Source organism: Haematobia irritans, chromosome 4 (genome assembly GCF_050003625.1).
Source record: "Haematobia irritans isolate KBUSLIRL chromosome 4, ASM5000362v1, whole genome shotgun sequence".
In the NCBI taxonomy this organism is placed as follows: Eukaryota; Metazoa; Arthropoda; class Insecta; order Diptera; family Muscidae; genus Haematobia; species Haematobia irritans.
Genome location: NC_134400.1, coordinates 12,833,492 through 12,856,824, shown reverse-complemented (window position 1 = coordinate 12,856,824; position 23,333 = coordinate 12,833,492). Strand labels below are relative to the sequence as shown.

Genomic DNA, 23,333 nt, shown 5'->3' with positions numbered 1-23,333 from the left:
AAAATTTTATTTTTATAGAAAATTTTAGCAAAATTTTATTTCTATATAAAAATTTGGATTATTCGCCACCAAAAGAATTCTACCAATCTAACAAACAGTAAAAAATCTACCATTTGCAGTAGAATCTACCAACTGTGGCAACCGTCCTCTGATCCCATAAAGTATATAATATATTCTGGGTCGTGGTGATACTCTGAGTCAATCTAACAATGTCCGTCCGGCTGTTGTTCGTATTTTAAAATCACATTAACTTCCGAAAGAAACAAATTATCGACTTGAAACTTTGTATAAGAATTTGTTATTAATGTAAAACGGATGGTATTACAAATGGGCCATATCGGTCCATAATTAAATATTGCCCCCATATAAACCGATCCCTAGATTTGCTCTCCGAAGCCTCTTGGAAGAACAAATATCTTCCGATCCGTATGAAATTTGGTATGTGATGTCACTATATGCCCTCTAAAAATAACATTTTCTATAGAAATAAAATTTTGACAAAATTTTCTATAGAGATAAATTTTTGAAAAAATTTTCTATAGCAATAAAATTTTGACAAAAATTTCTATAGAAATAAAATTTTGAAAAAATTTTCTATAGAAATAAAATTTTGACAAAATTTTCTATAGAAATAAAATTTTGAAAAAATTTTCTACGGAAATAAAATTTTGACAAAATTTTCTACAGAAATAAAATTTTGACAAAATTTTCTATAGAAATAAATTTATGGCAAAATTTTCTATAGAAATAAAATTTTGACAAAATTTTCTATAGAAATAAAGTTTTGACAAACGTTTCTATAGCAATAAAATTTTGACAAAATTTTCTATAGAAATAAATTTTTGGCAAAATTTTCTATAGAAATAAAATTTTGACAAAATTTTCTATAGAAATAAAATTTTGACAAAATTTTCTATAGAAATAAAATTTTGACAAAATTTTCTATAGAAATAAAATTTTGACAAAATTTTCTATAGAAATAAAATTTTGACAAAATTTTCTATAGAAATAAAATTTTGACAAAATTTTCTATAGAAATAAAATTTTGACAAAATTTTCTATAGAAATAAAATGTTGACAAAATTTTCTATAGAAATAAAATGTTGACAAAATTTTCTATAGAAATAAAATTTTGACAAAATTTTCTATAGAAATAAAATTTTGACAAAATTTTCTATAGAAATAAAATTTTGACAAAATTTTCTCTAGAAATATAAAATTTTTACAAAATTTTCTGTAGACATACAATTTCTATAGAAAATTTTCTATAGAAATAAAATTTTGACAAAATTTTCTATAGAAATAAAATTTTGAAAAAAATTTCTACAGAAATAAAATTTTGTCAAAATTTTCTATAGAGATAAATTTTTGACAAAATTTTCTATAGAAATAAAGTTTTGGCAAACGTTTCGGAGCAACTGCAGTTTATGGGCCCCTCACCGAATTACTTAAATTTAATATATGTTGTGTCATTCGGTGAGCTGATTCCAACAAAGTGACCCATACCCGGGGGAAGTACCCGGGTCTTGAGATATAGCCCTCCAAAGGGTCAATAAAAACGTGATATATCTCTTTTATTTTTTGCCCAATCTAGACGAACTTGGTATCATATGAAAGCTTATTCAATGCACTTTTATACGCAAGAAAATATCTTTTTAATATTTAATTTAGTTTGGGAGATATAAATAAAAAAAGAAAATTTTTACCCTATTTTTTTGTTATTTTCATTATATCTCAAAAAGTCTTCGATTATACCCTAACATTTTTTACAAATAGCTTGAAAGCCTATATTCTGGCTTTTTGATTGATGTACTACATGTCTTTATAGGTCCATTTTTAGCAAAGTTAATGAGCTTTTATTCTGAGTAGAAAAAAAATTGTTTTATTACTGAAATAATTTTTGTATGTTGTAAGTATTAACCCAAGGGGGAAAAGTGGCCGGCCGGACAGAGTCCAAAGTGGGCTAACGTGGACCCAAGGGGGGAGAGTAGACGGCCTTCGGCCGGGGTTTAAGACTTTCTCCTATGGACAGAGTCCAAAGTGGGCTAACGCAGACCCAAGGGGGGAAAGTAGCCGGCCTTCGGCCGGGGTTTAAGACTTTCTCCTATGGACAGAGTCCAAAGTGGGCTAACGCAGGCCCAAGGGGGGGAAATGTAGCCGGCCGGACAGAGTCCAAAGTGGGCTAACGTGGACCCAAGGGGGGAGAGTAGCCGGCCTTCGGCCGGGGTTTAAGACTTTCTCCTATGGACAGAGTCCAAAGTGGGCTAACGCAAACACAAGGGGGGAACATATTTACTCTCCCCCCTTGGGTCCACGTTAGCCCACTTTGGACTCTGTCCGGCCAGCCACTTGTCCCCCTTGGGTTAATACTTACATACAAAAATTATTTCAGTAATAATACATTTTTTGTCTACTCAGAATAAAAACTCCATAACTTTGCTAAAGGTGGACTTATAAAGACATGTAGTACATCAATCAAAAAGCCAGAATATAGGCTTTCAAGCTATTTGTAAAAAATGTTAGGGTATAATCGAAGACTTTTTGAGATATAATGAAAATAACAAAAAAATAGGGTAAAAATTTTCTTTTTTTATTTATATCTCCCAAACTAAATTAAATATTAAAAAAATATTTTTTGCGTATAAAAGTGCATTGAATAAGCTTACATATGATACCAAGTTTGTCTAGATTGGGCAAAAAACAAAAGAGATATATCAAGTTTTTATTGACCCTTTGGAGGGCTATATCTCAAGACCCGGGTACTTCCCCCGGGTATGGGTCACTTTGTTGGAATCAGCTCACCGAATGACACAACATATATTAATTTTAAGCAATTCGGTGAGGGGCCCATAAACTGCAGTTGAGCCGAAATAAAATTTTGACAAAATATTCTATAGAAATAAAATTTTGACAAAATTTTCTATAGAAATAAAATTTTGACAAAATTTTCTATAGAAATAAAATTTTGACAAAATTTTCTATAGAAATAAAATTTTGACAAAATTTTCTATAGAAATAAAATTTTGACAAAATTTTCTATAGAAATAAAATTTTGACAAAATTTTCTATAGAAATAAAATTTTGACAAAATTTTCTATAGAAATAAAATTTTGAAAAAATTTTCTACAGAAATAAAATTTTGACAAAATTTTCTATAGAAATAAATTTATGGCAAAATTTTCTATAGAAATAAAATTTTGACAAAATTTTCTATAGAAATAAAGTTTTGACAAACGTTTCTATAGCAATAAAATTTTGACAAAATTTTCATAGAAAAAAATTTTTGGCAAAATTTTCTATAGAAATAAAATTTTGACAAAATTTTCTATAGAAATAAAATTTTGACAAAATTTTCTATAGAAATAAAGTTTTGACAAACGTTTCTATAGCAATAAAATTTTGACAAAATTTTCTGTAGAAATAACATTTTGACAAAATTTTCTATAGAAATAAAATTTTGACAAAATTTTCTATAGAAATAAAATTTTGAAAAAATTTTCTATAGAAATAAAATTTTGACAACATTTTCTATAGAAATAAAATTTTAACAATATTTTCTATAGAAATAAAATTTTGCAAAAATTTTCTATAGATATAAAATTTTGACAAAATTTTCTATAGAAATAAAATTTTGAGAAAAAAATCTGTAGACATAAAATTTCTATAGAAAATTTTCTATTGAAATAAAATTTTCCAAAAAATTTCTATAGAAAGAAAATTTTGTCAAAATTTTCTATATGTATGACAATATGTAGCTCAATACCAATGTCGACTCCATTGAACTTCAAACAATCTCAGCTGACTACAACCTGTCTAGTTCGGCTCGAAAAGAAACGAACCCCATGCACGAGCAATGAAATAAGTTGTGTTGTCTAATAAGAAAAAAAGCAATAACAAAAAAAACTCACATATCTCCACCAAAACATTTTGACCGGCTTTTTGACGCTTGCGTGATGGCTGTTAAATCAAATGGCTAAGAAGGGGGGTAAAACCTGTTTTACTTTGTTTTTTTTTTTTTTTTGTTAACAATCTGTAAAATAATTTAAGTTCACTGATTTCAAATAGTCAATCATGAATCTATTCGATATTTAAATCCACTGATAGTAAATTCTGATCTTTATAATATAACTTCAAAATTAATCTTAATTGAACACATGTCTTACAATAGTTTTCCTAATGGAAGTTTCATATGTTAACAAATTTATCATCTCTTAAACAATCACTTTTAATTAAATCACTTTTTATATCATATTTATTTTCATTTTGTGTATTATTATTTACACTCTGTTCTATTCCATATTTTCTTTTTAATTTAAAATAACTTGTCATCATCATTGTTACTGTTACTTTTAGTTTTCATTTGCTACTAATCTAACACACACACACACGTATGCATACTGGAAAAGAGCGCGATTTCTTTTTATGATTTACAGCTGATTGAAAGGGTTGCCATATTACCATAGAGTATATGCTCATGCTCAAAGATGTTTACATACATTGCTGGCAAAACCCAATAGAGGTCGTTATTGCATGTTAGCATAGTAATCATTGTTGCCGTTTTTAAAATCTCACTCATGTATACCGGGAGCAAATTAATTTTCTAGAAATTTTGTATTAATGATACAAAGTAGCAATTGAAAAAGTTTAGTTCCTGCAAAAATTAAAGAAAAGTAACGGTCAAAACTTGGTTATTTTAGCCCCATAATGGGATCTTAATACCCACCTTTAAGGTGGATATTATAAGTAAGCTTTGAGCACACTCTACGTTTCCGGATAAAAATTGTGGTGTATAAAAGCTCGAGAAAGCAAATCGGGAGATCTATCTATCTTGACAAAAATTTTTATAAATATAAAATTTTGACAACATTTTATATAGGAATAACACTGTGACAAAATTTTCTTAAGAAATAAAATTTTGACAAAATTTTCTTTAGAAATAAAACTTTGAGAAAATTTTCTTTAGAAATAAAATTTTGAGAAAATTTTCTATAGAAATAAAATTTTGAGAAAATTTTCTATAGAAATAAAATTTTGAGAAAATTTTCTATAGAAATAAAATTTTGACAAAATTTTCTATAGAAATAAAATTTTGAGAAAATTTTCTACAGAAATAAAATTTTGAGAAAATTTTCTATGGAAATAAAATTTGGCAAAGTTTTCTATGGATATAAAATTTTGCAAAAATTTTCTATGGAAATAAAATTTTGCAAAAATTTTCTATAGAAATAAAACTGTGACAAAATTTTCTTTAGAAATACAACTTAGAGAAAATTTTCTATAGAAATAAAATTTTGACAAAATTTTCTATAGAAATAAAATTTTGAGAAAATTTTCTATAGCAATAAAATTTTGAGAAAATTTTCTATAGCAATAAAATTTTGAGAAAATTTTCTATAGAAATAAAATTTTGACAAAATTTTCTATAGAAATAAAATTTTGAGAAAATTTTCTACAGAAATAAAATTTTGAGAAAATTTTCTATGGAAATAAAATTTGGCAAAATTTTCTATGGATATAAAATTTTGCAAAAATTTTCTATGGAAATAAAATTTTGCAAAAATTTTCAATAGAAATAAAACTGTGACAAAATCTTCTTTAAAAATACAACTTTGAGAAAATTTTCTATAGAAATAAAATTTTGCAAACATTATCTATAGAAATAAAATTTTGACAAAATTTTCTATAGAAATAAAATTTTGCAAACATTTTCTATAGAAATAAAATTTTGAGAAAATTTTCTATAGCAATAAAAATTTGCAAAAATTTTCTGTAAAAATAAAATTTTGCAAAATTTTTCTATAGAAATAAAATTTTGCAAAAATTTTCTATAGAAATAAAATATTGCAAAAATTTTCTATAGAAACAAAACTGTGACAAAATTTTCTTAAGAAATAAAACTGTGACAAATTTTTCTTTAGAAATAAAACTTTGAGAAAATTTTCTATAGAAATAAAATTTTGAGAAAATTTTCTATAGAAATAACATTTTGAGAAAATTTTCTATAGAAATAAAATTTGGCAAAAATTTTCTATGGATATAAAATTTGGCAAAAATTTTCCATGGATATAAAATTTTGCAAAAATTTTCTATGGAAATAAAATTTTGATAAAATTTTCTATAGAAATAAAATTTTGCAAAAAAAAAATGGCAAAAATACCTATACCGAAAATAGGTATTTGGCAAAAAAATACCTATTTTGCAGAAAAAAATTGGCATAAATCCTATAGAAATAAGTTTTTTTCAAAAATTTTCTATAGAATCAAAAACATTGCACAAATTTTCCAAAGCAATAAAATTGTGCAAAAATGTTCTATAGAAATAAAATTTTGCAACAATTTTCTATAGAAATAAAATTTTGACAAAGTTTTCTATAGAAATAAACCCAATAAACACGAACGTTAAGGTGGGTATTATAAGCTTTGAGTGCTCCGGATAAAAATTGTGGTGTATAGAAGCTCGAGAAAGCAAATCGGGAGATCTATTTTGACAAAAATTTTTGTATATAAATTTTTACAAAATTTTATATAAAAATAACACTGTGACAAAATTTTCTTTAGAAATAAAATTTTGACAAAATTTTATATAGAAATAGAACTGTGACGAAATTTTCTTAAGAAATAAAACTTTGAGAAAATTTTCTATAGAAATAAAATTTTGAGAAAATTTTCTATAGAAATAAAATTTTGAGAAAATTTTCTATAGAAATAAAATTTTAAGAAAATTTTCTATAGAAATAACATTTTGAGAAAACTTTCTATAGAAATAAAATTTTGAAAAAAAATTTCTATAAAAATAAAATTTTGACATAATTTTCTATAGAAATAAAATATTGCAAAAATTTTTTATAGAAATAAAATATTGCAAAAATTTTCTATAGAAATAAAATTTTGCAAAAATTTTCTATGGAAATAAAATTTTGCAAAGATTTTCTTTAGAAATAAAATTTTTAAAAAAATTTCTATAGAAATAAAACTGTGACAAAATTTTCTATAGAAATAAAATTTTGCAAACATTTTCTATAGAAATAAAATTTTGCAAACATTTTCTATAGAAATAAAATTTTGACAAAATTTTCTATAGCAATAAAAATTTGCAAAAATTTTCTGTAAAAATAAAATTTTGCAAAATTTTTCTATAGAAATAAAATTTTACAAAAATTTTCTATAGAAATAAAATATAGCAAAAATTTTCTATAGAAATAAAATTTTGCAAAAATTTTCTTTAGAAATAAAATTTTTAAAAGATTTTCTATTGAAATAAAATTTTGACAAAATTTTCTATAGAAATAAAATTTTGATAAAATTTTCTATAGAAATAAAATTTTGCAAAAAAAAAAATTGGCAAAAATACCTATACCGAAAATAGGTATTTGGCAAAAAAAATACCTATTTTGCAAAAAAAAATGGCATACAAATCCTATAGAAATAAGTTTTTTTCAAAAATTTTCTATAGAATCAAGAACATTGCACAAATTTTCCAAAGCAATAAAATTGTGCAAAAATGTTCTATAGAAATAAAATTTTGCAAAAATTTTCTATAGAAATAAAATATTGCAAAAATTTTCTATAGAAATAAAATATTGCAAAAATTTTCTACAGAAATAAAATTTTGCAAAAATTTTCTTTAGAAATAAAATTTTGCAAAAATTTTCTATAGAAATAAAATTTTGACAGAATTTTCTATAGAAATAAAATTTTGATAAAATTTTCTATAGAAATAACATTTTGCAAACATTTACCAAAAAAAAATTGGCAAAAAATTCCTATAGAAATAAATTTTTTTCAAAAATTTTCTATAGAATCAAAAACTTTGCACAAATTCTATAGTTCTATAGAAATAAAATTTTGCAACCATTTTTTCTATAGAAAATTTTGCAAAAAAAATACAATTTTGAGAAAATTTACTATAGAAATAAAATTTTGACAAAATTTTCTATAGAAATAAACGAACGTTTGAAAAATGCTAAATCTTAAGCTCGAGAAAGCAAATCGGGAGATCTATCTATTTTGACAAAAATTTTTATAAATATAAAATTTTTACAAAATGTTATATAGAAATAACACTGTTACAAAATTTTCTTTAGAAATAAAATTTTGACAAAATTTTCTATAGCAATAATTTTGTGCAAAAATTTTGTATAGAAATACAATTTTGCAAAAATTTTCTATAGAAATAAAATTTTGCAAAATTTCTCTATAGAAATAAAATTTTGATTTTGTGAGATTAAAAACCTGGATCTTCTAAAACTTACATACTGCTAGAAAAAAGGTTAACAAACTCTACCGAAATAACAATTTTTTTAATGCCAATAAAAATTAACAATTTCTAATACGCATTTAATCGTGTTTGTTTTTCGAATAACAATATAAAACAAAAGTCCCATATATGTATATATTGAAGATTCCATTTTGTATAGCATATACAACAAAAAATTAACACTTTTAGACAATGAAACACAATTTTTTTTAGATGTAAATCATTTATTTAAAAATGTATTTTTAGATAAAAAACAAAATATTAATTTTCTATGTCCAGCATAAATATTAGAGTCTTCTGGGAAAAATAGATTAACATAGACTATTCAAGAGGAAAATAAATATTTTAAAGTCCAGCAAAAAAAAAAAACATAGAACATTTAAGGAATTAAACAAATTTAAAAAAAAAAAAACGAAAAAAAGACATTCAATAACATAAATATTACAAATAATAAAATAATAAATATTAGAAAAATGAAAATGAATTCTGGCATGAACCTCGTTCATCTAAAATTTCATTTCGAAAATTCTTTTTTGTTTTTCATACTAGAGTATTAATAGAATCCGATTTAGCTTTGCTAATAGCCTCCTTGAGAATACGTATCTCTTGCGGCCTAGTAATGCCCATAGCATTTAAATCCAATTCACGCATTTCCTTAAATTTATCAATGTCACAATTCTTAAAGAGATTTGCATATTTTCCCATATTGATTTGATTTAGTATACGTTCGACGCTGGATAATTTCTTAGATACATTACTGACATTGTTTCCAGATTTTACGATCAAATTTGAGGTAGTTTTTTTTGGAGCCAATGGTTTTTTGGTAACCACCACCGGTTTTTTACTGCCTCCTATAGGTTTACGAGGTTTTCGAACTTTCTCCCCGGTTAATGTCGTTGTTTCATTTATAACAATTTGATTATAATTGTTGATTATAATATTGGTACTGTTGGCCGCTTCGCTATTCTGATGAATGCGTGTTGAATTAGCCAATGGTGACGCTGCCATTGGACTATTTGGATAGCAAGGAGTCAAGGTGACTTGTTGGGCCATTGTTTTTTTTTTCTTTGAATTTAACACGGTTCACAATCACAAATAGAAACAAGTATTTTATTTCGACGTCGTTTTGGATTTGAAGATTAGCACCTTGGCAAACACGTTTCTAGTGTCCAGACTACAATTTGCAAAAACAAAACAAAAAACAGTTATTTTTCATATTTCATGGCGGCGTTTTGAGAACCTTCATGACGTAAACTTAACATTCAAAAGAAATGGTCAACAATTACAACTCTATATTTAAGCATCAACTCTAAACAATAGAAATTTTTTGCAAAAATTTTATTTCTAAAAAAATAAAAATTGTCAAAATTGTATTTCTATAGAAAATTTTTGCAAAATTTTATTTCCATAGAAAATGTTTCCAAATTTTTATTCCTATAGAAACTTTTTACAAAATTTTGTTTCTATAGAAATTTTTTACAAAATTTTGTTTCTATAGAAAATTTTTGGCAATTTTATTCTATAAAAAATTCTTGCAAAATCTTATTTCTCTAGGAAATTTTTGTAAAATTTTATTTATATAAAAAATGTTTTCAAAATTTTATTTCCATAGAAAATTTTTCCACAGTTTTATTTCTATAGAAAATTTTTCCACAGTTTTATTTCTATAGAAAATTTTGTCAAAAATTTATTTCTATAGAAAATTTTGTCAAAAATTTTATTTCTATAAAAATTTTGTCAAAAATTTTATTTCTATAAAAATTTTGTCAAAAATTATATTTCTATAAAAATTTTGTCAAAAATTTATTTCTATAGAAAATCTTTGCAAAATTGTATTTTTATAGAAGATTTTGCCAATGCTTTTTATTTCTATAGAACATTTTTGCAAAATTGTCATTTCTATAGAAAATTGTGTCAAAAAATTTTTTTCTATATAAAAGTTTTGTCAAAATTTTATATCTATAGAAAATTTTGTGAAAATTGTATTTTTATAGAAAATTGTATTCTATAGGAAATTTTTGGCAATTTTATTCTATAAAAAATTCTTGCAAAATCTTATTTCTCTAGGAAATTTTTGTAAAATTTTATTTATATAAAAAATGTTTTCAAAATGTTATTTCCATAGAAAATTTTTCCACAGTTTTATTTCTATAGAAAATTTTGTCATACGTTTATTTCTATAGAAAATTTTGTTAAAAATTTTATTTCTATAAAAATTTTGTCAAAAATTTTATTTCTATAAAAATTTTGTCAAAAATTATATTTCTATAAAAATTTTGTCAAAAATTTATTTCTATAGAAAATCTTTGCAAAATTGTATTTTTATAGAAGATTTTGCCAATGCTTTTTATTTCTATAGAACATTTTTGCAAAATTGTCATTTCTATAGAAAATTGTGTCAAAAAAATTTTTTTCTATATAAAAGTTTTGTCAAAATTTTATATCTATAGAAAATTTTGTGAAAATTGTATTTCTATAGAAAATTTTTGCAAACTTTTATTTCTATAGAAAATTTTATCAAAATTTTATTTCTATAGAAAGTTTTGTCAAAATTTTATTTCTATAGAAAATTTTTCGAAAATTTTATTTCTATAGGAAATTTTGTCATTTTTTTATTTCTATAGACAATTTTGTGAATTTTTTTATTTCTATACAAAATTTTTGTATTTTTTTTATGTTAATTCACCAACCATTTCTTTGATGTAAACGTACCAATGATATTAATGTTTTTGGTTTTTGTTTACATCTCTATCTATAGTTAAGCATTAAATCTAAGAAATTGAAATAAAATTTTTGCAAAATTTTATTTCTGTATAAATTTTTTGCAAAATTTTATTTCTATATAAATTTTTGCAAAATTTTATTTCTATATAAAATTTTTGCAAAATTTTATTTTTACAGAAAATTTTTGCAAAATTTTATTTCTATATAAAATTTTTGCAAAATTTTATTTCTATAAAAATTGTGTCAAAATTTTATTTTTATATAAAATTTTTGCAAAATTTTATTTCTATATAAACTTTTTGCAAAATTTTATTTCTTTAGCAATTTTTTGCAAAATTTTATTTCTATAGGAAATTTTGTTACAATTTCATTTCTAAGGGAATTTTGTAAAGTTTTTATTTCTATAGACAATTTTGTAAATTTTTTTATTGCTATAGAAAATGTTTGCAATTTTTATACCCTGCGCCACACTGTGGAACAGGGTATAATAAGTTAGTGCATATGTTTGCAACACCCAGAAGAAGACGAGATAGACACATGGTGTCTTTGCCAAAAATGCTCAGGGTGGGCTCCTGAGTCGATATAGCCATGTCTGTCTGTCCGTGAACACATTTTTGTAATCAAAGTCTAGGTCGCAGTTTTAGTCCAATCGATTTCAAATTTGGCACAGAATAGGTCCCTATTGATTTTGGAAGTAATCGGTTCAGATTTAGATAGCTCCCATATATATATATATATATATATATATATATATATATATATATATATATATATATATATATATATATATATATATATATATATATATATATATATATATATATATATATATATATATATATATATATATATATATATATATATATATATATATATATATATATATATATATATATATATATATATATATATATATATATATATATATATATATACATATATATATATATATATATATATATATATATATATATATATATATATATATATATATATATATATATATATATATATATATATATATATATATATATTTCGCCCGATATGGACTTATATATATATATGTATATATGTATATATATATATATATATATATATATATATATATATATATATATATATATATATATATATATATATATATATATATATATATATATATATATATATATATATATATATATATATATATATATATATATATATATATATATATATATATATATATATATTTCGCCCGATATGGACTTATATGGCCCCAGAAGCCAGAGTTTTACCCCAATTTGGTTTGAATTTTTGCACAGGGCGTAGAATTAGCATTGTAGCTATGCGTGCCAAATTTGGTTTAAATCGGTTCAGATTTAGATATAGCTCCCATATATAGCTTTCGCCCGATTTACACTCATATGACCACAGAGTCTAAATTTTTGCTCCGATTTAGTTGAAATTTTGCACAGGGAGTAGAATTAGCACTGTAGCTATGCGTGCAAAATTTGGTTGAAATCGGTTCAGATTTAGATATAGCTCCCATATATAGCTTTCGCCCGATTTACACTCATATGACCACAGAGGCCAATTTTGTAACTCCGATTTAATTAAAATTTTGCACAGGGAGTAGAATTAGCACTGTAGCTATGCGTGCAAAATTTGGTTGAAATCGGTTCAGATTTAGATATAGCTCCCATATATAGCTTTCGTCCGATTTACACTCATATGACCACAGAGGCCAATTTTTTGGTCCGATTTATTTGAAATTTTGCACAGGGAGTAGAATTACCATTATAGCTATGCGTACCAAATTTGGTTGAAATCGGTTCAGATTTAGATATAACTCCCATATATAGCTTTCGCCCGATTTACACTCATATGACCACAGAGGCCAATTTTTAACTCCGATTTAGTTGAAATTTTGCACAGGTAGAGTAGAACAAGCATTGTTGTTATGCGTGCCAAATTTGGTTGAAATTGGTTCAGATTTACATATAGCTCCCATATATATGTTTTTCTGATTTCGACAAAAATGGTCAAAATACCAACATTTTTCTTGTAAAATCGCCACTGCTTAGTCGAAAAGTTGTAGAAATGACTCTAATTTTCCTAAACTTCTAATACATATATATCGAGCGATAAATCATAAATAAACTTTTTCGAAGTTTCCTTAAAATTGCTTCAGATTTAAACGTTTCCCATATTTTTGTACTAACATTGTGTTCCACCCTAGTGCATTAGCCGACTTAAATTTTGAGTCTATAGATTTTGTAGAAGTCTATCAAATTCTGTCCAGATCGAGTGATATTTAAATGCATGTATTTGGGACAAACCTTTATATATAGCACCCAACACATTTGACGGATGTGATATGGTATCGAAAATTTAGATCTACAAAGTGGTGCAGGGTATAATATAGTCGGCACCGCCCGACTTTATACTTTCCTTACTTGTTTTTTCTATGTTAATCCACCAACCATTTCTTTGATGTAAACCTACCATTGATATTAATGTTTTGGTTTTTCAGAATACTGCCTTTTAATGCAACACATTGTAACGGTTCTCGGAAACAATAAAAAAAAATTAGAATTAAAAATTTCTTGTCATTGTCTCGTAACATAAGCATCCTCAATTTATTTTGTTTTGTTTGTCCTTAGTTTTTTTTTCTGTAATTTTAAAAGTTTTTATATCCCATCTTTTAGTTTGTTTTTTTTTTTTTAGTCACCCTTTACACAATGGAACGCTATGCCTATTTGCAAAAGAGTAAGATTAAAGAAATTCTATTCAATTGGTACGTGGCCTAACCTCAAATACAATTTCAGTGCCAAATTCACCTTTAACTCCATTAACGCCGCTATGTGAAAATACTTCTTTTGATTTTAATTTTGATGGAGATGGCTCTTTGGATGTCTACATAGAGGATGTGAGACGTAAACATCGTATGGAGCAAAAGAGGAATGAAGATATATCAGCTCCACAACATGGAGATGGACATAAAAAGCCTAGAAAAGACAGTCCGGTGGTGCCAAGGCAGCGTTATTCTGAAAGATTTCGAAAAATACGCGATATTTTTGAGCCTCAAGAGCCTAGCGAAAAGAATGATATACCTTTTAGGCGGCTACACTTGAAGAATCCCCCAAAACAAATGCATCATTGTTGCTCAAAGAAACAACAAGAGGTAGTGCATACTCCAAAGCAGTTATCACCAGCAACAACTTCGATTAATAATAAAACTCGCCCGATTATTAAAATTATCCAAGCCGTAGATGGCAAAGAACAAAATTCACCTAAAGACTATGTAACGACACCTACGAATGTACGCACTCCACTTAAACAAAAAAATCACAATATTATGCTTACATTACCCAAACAGAAAATTAATAATCAGCAGCAGCATCAGCATATGAATTCCAATCACAAACGAAATCAACCCAATGATATATTTTTACAATTGCAAAATCATAGCTCTAGAAATACCCAAAATCCTCAACGCTACCGAGTAGCATCGCCCGTAACCAGCAAGCCGCTATGTGCTAATGTCTCCAAAATTCTCCATCAAAGGGGTCTATCCATGTATTGTGGTCTTTTCCAAAGGGAAGAAATCGATATGTTTTGTTTTAAAATGCTCTCACTACGAGATCTACAAGGCTTGGGCATAAGTAATCCAAAACATTGCGATATACTTATGGCGGAAGTGTACTATGCTCAGCGATATTTTTAAGAAATAATTTAGTAATAGGAAAGCCGTTTTATTTTTTTGTTTTATTATTTATGATTGAATAATTGTCTTTATTTTTTTTTTTTGTGCTAGTTTAAGAAATTTTTAAAAATGTTTTTATGTTATGATTAGATTTGTTTATATATTTTTAATAAAGATTTTACTATATCGAATCTACCCTATAAGGACTCTAAGAGATAAAATTTTGACAAAATTTTCTATAGTGATAACATTTTGACAAAATTTTCTATAGAAATAAATTTTTGCAAAAATTTTCTATAGAAATAAAATTTTGCAAAAATTTTCTATAGAAATAAAAATTTGCAAAAAATTTTCTATAGAAATAAAATTTTGCAAAAATTTTCTATAGAAATAAAATTTTGCAAAAATTTTCTATAGAAATAAAATTTTGCAAAAATTTTCTATAGAAATAAAATTTTGCAAAAATTTTCTATAGAAATAAAATTTTGCAAAAATTTTCTATAGAAATTTTTTATACAAAAAAATTTCTATAGAAATTTTTTATACAAATAAAATTTTTCAGAAACTTTCTATAGAAATAAAATTTTTCAGAACTTTCCTATAGAAATAAAATTTTCAGAAAATTTCTATACAAATAAAATTTTGCAAAAATTTTCTATAGAAATAAAATTTTGACAAAATTTTCAAGAGGAAAAACAAAATTTTGCAAAAATTTTCTATAGAAGTAAAATTTTGGAAAAAATTTCTATAGAAATAAAATTTTTCAGAAATTTTCTACACAAATAAAATTTTTCAGAAATTTTCTATAGAAATAAAATTTTACAAAAATTTTCTATACAAATATAATTTTGCAAAAATTTCATTTAGAAATAACATTTTGCAAAAATTTCCTATAAATATAAAATTTTGACAAAATTTCCTAGAGAAATAAGATATTGCCAAAATTTTCTAAAGAAATAAAATTTTGACAAAACTTCCTAGAGAAATAAAATTTTGACAAAATTTCCTAGAGAAATAAAATTTTTCAACAATTTTCTATAGAAATAAAATTTTGCCAAAATTTTCTATAGAAATAAAATTTTGCAAAAAATTTCTATAGAAATAAATTTTTCAGAAATTTTTTATACAAATAAAATTTTTCAGAAATTTTCTATAGAAATAACATTTTTCAGAAATTTCCTATAGAAATAAAATTTTCAGAAAATTTCTATACAAATAAAATTTTGCAACAATTTTCTATAGAAATAAAATTTTGCAAAAATTTTCTATAGAAGTAAAATTTTGGAAAAAATTTCAATAGAAATAAAATTTTGACAAAATTTTCAAGAGGAAAAACAAAATTTTGCAAAAATTTTCTATAGAATCAAAATTTTGGAAAAAAATTCTATAGAAATAAAATTTTTCAGAAATTTTCTGTACAAATAAAATTTTTCAGAAATTTTCTATGCAAATAAAATTTTTCAGAAATATTCTATTGAAATAAAATTTTGCAAAAATTTTCTATACAATTAAAAGTTTGCAAAAAACTTCCTATAAATATAAAATTCTGACAAAATTTCTTATAGAAATAAGATATTGCCAAAATTTTTTTATAGAAATAAAATTTTGCCAACATTTTCAATAGAAATAAAATTTTGCAAAAATTTTCTATACAAATAAAATCTTGCAAAAATTTTCTATAGAAATAAAATTTTGCAAAAATTTTCTATAGAAATAAAATTTTGCAAAAATTTTCTATAGATATAAAATTTAGTAAAAATTTTCTATAGAAATAAGATTTTGCAAAAACTTTCTATAGAAATAAAATTTTGCAACAATTTTCTATAGAAATAAAATTTTGCAAAAATTTTCTATAGAAATAAAATTTTGCAAAAATTTTCTAGAGAAATCAAAATTTTGACAAAATATTTTATAGAAATAAAATTTTGACAAAATTTTTTATAGAAATAAAATTTTTCTATGGAAATAAAATTTTGCAAAAATTTTCTATAGAAATAAAATTTTCTGTAGAAACAAAATTTTCTATAGATATAAAATTTTGCAAAAATTTTCTATACAAATAAAATTTTGCAAAAATTTTCTATACAAATAAAATTTTGCAAAAATTTTCTATACAAATAAAATTTTGCAAAAATTTTCTATAGAATTAAAATTTTGCAAAAATTTCCTAGAGAAATAAAATTTTGCAAAAATTTTCTATAGAAATAAAATTTTGCAAAAATTTTCTGTAGAAACAAAATTTTGCAAAAATTTTCTATAGAAATAAAATTTTGACAAAATTTTCAAGAGAAATAAAATTTTACAAAAAATTTCTATAGAAATAAAATTTTGCAGAAAATTTCCATAGAAATAAAATTTTGACAAAATTTTCTATAGAAATATATTTTTGCAAAAATTTTCTATAGAAATAAAATTTTGACAAAATTGTCTATAGAAACAAAATTTTTCAGAAATTGTCTATAGAAATAAAATTTTTCAGAAATTTTCTATACAAATAAAATTTTGCAAAAATTTTCTATAGAAATAAAATTTTGACAAAATTTCCTATAGAAATACATTTTTGACAAAATTTTCTATAGAAATAAAATTTTGCAAAAAATTTTCTATAGAAAAATAAATTTGCAATAATGTTCTATAGAAATAAAATTTTGACAAAATTTTCTAGAGAAATAAAATTTTGCAAAAAATTGCTATAGAAATAAAATTTTTCAGAAATGTTCTATACAAATAAAATTTTCTATAGAAATAAAATTTTGCAAAAATTGTCTATAGAAATAAAATATTGCAAAAATTTTCTATAGAAATAAAATTGTACAAAAATATTCTATAGAAATAGAATTTTGACAAAATTTTCTAGATAAATAAACTTTTGCAAAAATTTCTAGAGAAATAAAATTTTGCAAAAATTTCTTCTATAGAAATAATTTTTGCAAAAATATTTATTTCTATAGTAATAATATACAACAATTACCTAATGTAATGCGATAATTTTAATGAAAATTGGTCAATACGTACCTCATAAACCATTCTGGAACAAATGTGTTTTTCTGGGCATCTGTTTCATTTTGAGCATCCGGATCACGCAAGCCCTGTGATAGGTTCGTGTTAGTGGCTAAATTTGAAACCTTTTACCCTTTTCAAATTTCACTAAGATTTATTGTGTTTTTGTTTATTAGGTTTTGGGGAAGGAATGCCCTGCAGATTTTTTTTTTTTTTTTGAAAACAGAATATCTTGTCAATTGATCTAACGATCTGTTTTAAATTGTCAGGAAATTTATTAGAATATTGGACGAAGAAAACAGTGATAATTTTTGCAGAATCTTTATGGAAATCTTGATCGAAGTTGTTGCCATTTGTCATTTGCATTTGTCAAATTTCTCTGGATGTGAACTATGATTTGCATATTCAGACAGTATCCTCAGCAAATCACTTTTTTTATGTTACTAGCCAATGATTTTTGCTTATTCCATTATATAGAATAGAATACCAACGGATTTTAAATATTATTTGTTTATTCTTTTTATGTTTTTTCTTTTTGTTTACGCAGTTAGTTCACAAATTTTAATGTTAACATAATTTTTACTACATTTGCTAAATTTTTTGATTGTATATTAGTTCGTGGTACTAAAAAGACTTGATCGTTGATAGTTTTTTTAAAAAAATTACTATTTTGCATAATTGACTAATTTTTGTGTTTAATAAATCCCAGGCATTGTGAAAATAATTCCTGAAAAAATGGTTATACAAAAACAAAATGTTTAAATGATTAAAAAAAAAGAAAAACTGAGACAAGCATTACCTGATCAACATCTGACTTCTTTAGAATAATGAACTCCAAAGATTTTCATCAAAACGAAGTTCCAGGGGTTCCAAAACGCTTTCAGTGGAATCCAATTTTCCGGCGATGACTTTAGATTTGTTATCGACAGTGGTTTTCTTACCACGACGAATTGGGCCTTGACAATATTGGGTGGAAAAGATATATGAAATAAAAAGGAATACAACTTGCAAAAATCTAATAAGAATTAAAATGTATGAGTTGTTGTCTTTGTGTTTGGTTTTTAATTTCAAAACTTTTCGATTTTCCTGATCACCCATCATATTTTCAGATTTCATGTGATTTAATGCAAGAGTTTTGTAAGAATCATCTATAGCCAGAGTATCATTGGTAACTTTCTTAAAGTCTTCTTCATATACTGATATCTGAGGTCCAATCGACTTTAGAACCTTCTCTTTTTTAGTAGGATTGTTATGGAGAATTGAACTTTGGCTGAAATTTAGTCCTGTTTCAATTTCTGTTTTCTTATTGTTTTTATTCTTTTCAAGAACTCCATTCATTTCGTTAATTTCCTGGTTATTTGTTATGGGTATCAGATTTTTATATTCATTACTGATGGTCTTGTTTATTCCAATTTTCATATATTTGTCATCCGAGCCTTTTTCCTTAGGAAATATAATTTCATCGTGGTGAGGTTTCCCTTTCCCATTTGTCATAATTTCAGTATGATCAATTAATATGGGATTATCTTGGGGTGATAAAATTCCATTTTCGAAATCACGTTGATAGTCTCCTTCAGTAGTGGTCTTATCAAATGATTGTTCAACTAAATCGGTAACCTTCTCATGAGTATTTGGCTGATTAACAATCATACGAAGAACATTAGGAAATTCAATCGCCATAATCAAGGCATCTTTATTAATGGTATTTGTATCATTAACCTCAGAAGACACTCCCACATATTCTGGACTATTTGGATCACTTGTCAAAACCACTATATGGCCAGCATTAGGGGGTTTGCAACACTCTAAAGAAACAGCATTATTTAAGGTCTCTGCGGACACATCACTCATAATTGTTGGTGTCTCTTCAGGTTGATTAGCAGTAATTTCTACACTTTCCTCACAAGGATTTCTATGGGAAAATAGAGAATCTTTACTATCTTTCTTATCGTCCCCGTCGTTAAATGCTTTCGCATCTGCTTCCGTGGACACATCACTCATAATTGTAGGTGTCTCTTTAGGTTGATTAGCAGCAATTTTTACACTTTCCTCACTGGTTTCATGATTTTTCTTCACTTCAACTTCAAGCTCTAGACTATTGAGATCATTTTCCACAACAACTATATGACCAGCATTATCTTCCCCATCTGTGGAGATTTTTTGTGGACTTGTATTTGTGACAATTATACGAGGATTTCTATGAGAATATCGAGTAAATCTTAAAAGTGAGGAAGATTTGTTACCTCCTGATCTTTTAGTAGGACTATTTGAATCTTTTCCATCTTTTCCCTGGCAATCTTTCTTATCCTCTCCATCATTAAATGCTTTCGCCTCCGCTTCCTTTTTCCTTGGATATTGATAGGCCTTAGTCATACGCCTTCCCCTTGGACTATTGTTATTTTTGATTAATTTTTCATAATCGTGGGAGTATGTGCCATTATCATGTGCCTTTGTTCCAAATCTACGGGGTGATTTACATGATAGTTTGAAAAGGGACCTTCCTATCTTAAAACCACCCCCACTGGGACTATTGGCTTTTAATTCACTCTTGCCGCCACAAACTTCAGAAACCAAACCATCCTCATCGCATGTCCTAGGACCATTAAAATTGTTTTGAGACAATTTTATGGAAGCTTTTGTGATATACTGGCCTTTTCCATTGTATTGATGACATTTGGGACTATTACATTGGTGTCTTTTTATATTCGGTGATGATATTTTTATTGGTTGATTTGATCTGACAACTCGTGGACTTCTTGGTCTATAGTGATTGCTTGGTGAAAATATTGATCGTAATAACGAAACTCTTGATGGTATCCGTGTTCGACCCACAGGCGATTGCCTTTTATTAGATCCTTTAGGCGACTCCATTTGTGTCTATACACAGCGTTTCAATAGAAATAAAAAAAATCTAAAATGAACCGTTATACAGAGTTGATAATTTAATAATAAGACATTAATAAGATATTATGGATGTCATCCCTTTTATAGGGGAGCATAACAAAATTAAATTAAACAGGTAATATTCGATCAAGGGTGCTATATATAAAGGTTTGTCGCAAATACATACTAAATTTTAATTTAGACTCAAATTTAAAACATTTAAATCTGAAAGCACGAACAAACATTTATTATAAATTTATAGTTTCAAAGGAAAGAAAGAAATTCTATTCTTCCAAAATCCAAATACCAAGGAACTAAAATACTAAAATTGCAAAAATTCCTTCCTCCTTTGAAACTATAAATTTCACTGCTTGAAAGAAAGATATATAATATATAGATACCGGGCGAAAAGAGTTTTATTACTTACTACTTACTTTTGATTTGAAGAATGATGAAATACTCATACATAGAAAATACGATACACATACATAATATATGAAAGTAAACAAAACAAATACAAACAAATAAATTTTTTCAGTTCGCCAAAAGTTGAAGTTGATATTTAAAAAAAAACATCTAGAATGAACCGTTATACAGAGTTGATAATTAATTGTGCATTACCTCTCGATACAGAATTATCGAAAATTTTATAGGGGGACACAGACACATCAAAAACTGAAATAAAATCACGGAGGGCAGAAAAAATTGTGAAAATTATTATTAGGGCTGTTTTCTTTTAGCACTGGATGAAACATTTATATGGACTATCCAGAACATCGTTGCACTGGTGTTCTATCCAGAACATCTCATCAGTGCAAGTCGCGCCGGTGTAGCCAGATTGTATTTTGATAAAGTGACGCTTCTTCGATTCACAATAGCAATTTATTGTGAATAATTTATCAAAAAAACATGAAATTCAAAGTGGTAAAGTGTCGTAAATAATCGCAGCAGTAAATATTTATTACTATTTGAGCATTTTATACATTAAAAATTTCACTTCTTTTCTGTGATTGTTTTAAAACAGCTGAGGGCAGTGTTGCATATTTTTGGAGATGTTTTGGATAAACGATTACTCTGTTTTCTTTTAGTCCTTCACGGCTTAGGGTATCCAGTGCTAATGCGCTTTTCAGACTATCAGTTATTCCGGACGACAGTGCTCGTGTCGAACATATCCCATATATTGTGCACATTATAAGTTAAGTCCGAAGGCATAATCGATACTGCTGCATGTTTATGGGATCGATAACACATTTACCGATTATTTAGTCACCGCCGACAAGTCGTATCGATCCGACACACTGTAAGATTCTTTACAAACACCGACATTCCGTCCGGAATAACTGATAGTCTGTAAAGCGCATAAAAGAAGACAGCCCTATTTTAAGAGCCAAACGCTACTGATAATTATAACTTGATGGGGAACAGCACAAGGCAAATTTTCACAAAGGATTATTAAAGAAAAGTAATCGTGGAAAAATGACGATTTTAGCGGCTAAACTCGAACTTAATACCCACCTTATCAGTTATTCCGGACGACAGTGTTCGTGTCGAACATATCCCATATATTGTGCACATATAAGTTAAGTCCGAAGCAGTGCTGCCGCTACTACTTCAATCGAAGTATTTTGCTTCATGTTCACAAAATTTACTTCGTCACTCCTTCTTTCAAAAATCTGCTTCACTTTTTGTTCTGCTTCAAATTTTTAAATTTTTCCCCATATTACCTAATTGTTTTTCCTATTCCTTTAATTACGATGAACATAGCGGTTTTAATCATTGAATTATTAACCGATGTTGACCAATTTTTGCATAGTTGTTAGAGACCATATACTTACACCATGTACCAAATTTCAGCCCAATCGGATGAAATTTGGTTCTCTTATGCACTTTACAGATTATCAGTTATTGCGGACGACAGTGCTCGTGTCGAACATATCCCATATATTGTGCACATTATAAGTTAAGTCCGAAGGCATAATCGATACTGCTGCATGTTTATGGGATCGATAACACATTTACCGATTATTTAGTCATCGCCGACAAGTCGTATCGATCCGACACATTATAATACGGTGTTCTCACCAAGCATGTTTTGGGGTTTGAAATGTTTTCCCTTTATACCCTGCCAACATTTTTTGAATTTGGGGACTCTTTTGAGAATCCCCACTACGTCGAAAACAATCATATACGACATCAAAAACTCGTCGGAAAAGCGCCGTCACTATTGATAAGTTGTACCACGCCAAGTTACTACAAAAATGTTTCGCATGAGTGCAATTATTAGGTGCCTTTATAGATCAATTTAGAACGACGCCAATAAGGGACCCTCCAAACAATCAGAAAAAGTGCATTTTAAGATAGTTGTAAAAGAATCATTGTGGTCGAGTAAAACACGTTTGTTTAGATATTTATTAATTTGATTAAACATTTACAAATTCTTAAAAATATAACATTTATACCACTATCACATTACATTTAACATAATTTTTGGCATTAATGATGAAGTTGAGTTACAAGTAGCGAGTTACATGTTGCTGCGTCTATCAACCAGTGTTTTTATTCCATGGAGGCAGCGTGTCTGTAAAATATCTGAAAAACAATCACTTTATTCCATTTGGAAAATCACCAAATTGTTCACCAATATACCTTTCACAATTTTAAGCGTATAATCTATGTTTTCAGAACTTTATTTTCGTTTTTATTTAATTAAAATATAACAAGCTGGTTGCGCTTGGCGAAAACCGAACAGATTACCGGCCTTTATTTAATCGTGTGTACGTGC

The 23,333-nt window shown here is 25.9% G+C and overlaps 2 protein-coding genes and 1 long non-coding RNA gene across 5 annotated transcripts; 1 reads left to right on the top strand and 2 right to left on the bottom strand.

Annotated features, from left to right (window-relative positions):
* Positions 1-13,564: 13,564 nt before the first annotated feature.
* On the top strand, positions 13,565-14,871 carry gnu (giant nuclei). Its single transcript, XM_075306726.1, has 2 exons — positions 13,565-13,731; positions 13,791-14,871. Exons 1-2 carry the CDS (start codon positions 13,704-13,706, stop codon positions 14,687-14,689), a joined length of 927 nt encoding a protein of 308 aa, XP_075162841.1. The 5' UTR covers positions 13,565-13,703; the 3' UTR covers positions 14,690-14,871.
* Positions 14,872-18,162: 3,291 nt separating this feature from the next.
* Positions 18,163-21,118, bottom strand: LOC142234652 (uncharacterized). Of its 3 annotated transcripts, none has more exons than XM_075305816.1 (3): positions 20,986-21,118; positions 18,468-20,579; positions 18,163-18,395 (listed from the first exon to the last, which is right to left on the bottom strand). In XM_075305816.1, the coding sequence occupies exon 2, from the start codon at positions 20,537-20,539 to the stop codon at positions 18,488-18,490; it is 2,052 nt and encodes a 683-aa protein (XP_075161931.1). In that variant the 5' UTR covers positions 20,540-20,579; positions 20,986-21,118; the 3' UTR covers positions 18,163-18,395; positions 18,468-18,487. The 3 variants fall into 3 exon arrangements, with proteins under 3 accessions (XP_075161931.1, XP_075161930.1, XP_075161933.1); XM_075305815.1 differs by having other exon boundaries at positions 18,468-20,545; XM_075305818.1 differs by lacking the exon at positions 20,986-21,118 and adding an exon at positions 20,859-20,877 and having other exon boundaries at positions 18,468-20,545.
* A 1,808-nt stretch (positions 21,119-22,926) lies between these two features.
* LOC142234119 (uncharacterized) lies at positions 22,927-23,284 on the bottom strand. The gene is made up of 2 exons (XR_012721567.1): positions 23,198-23,284; positions 22,927-23,140 (listed from the first exon to the last, which is right to left on the bottom strand). It is a non-coding gene; the product is annotated as an uncharacterized LOC142234119 (long non-coding RNA).
* Between the last annotated feature and the right edge of the window lie 49 nt (positions 23,285-23,333).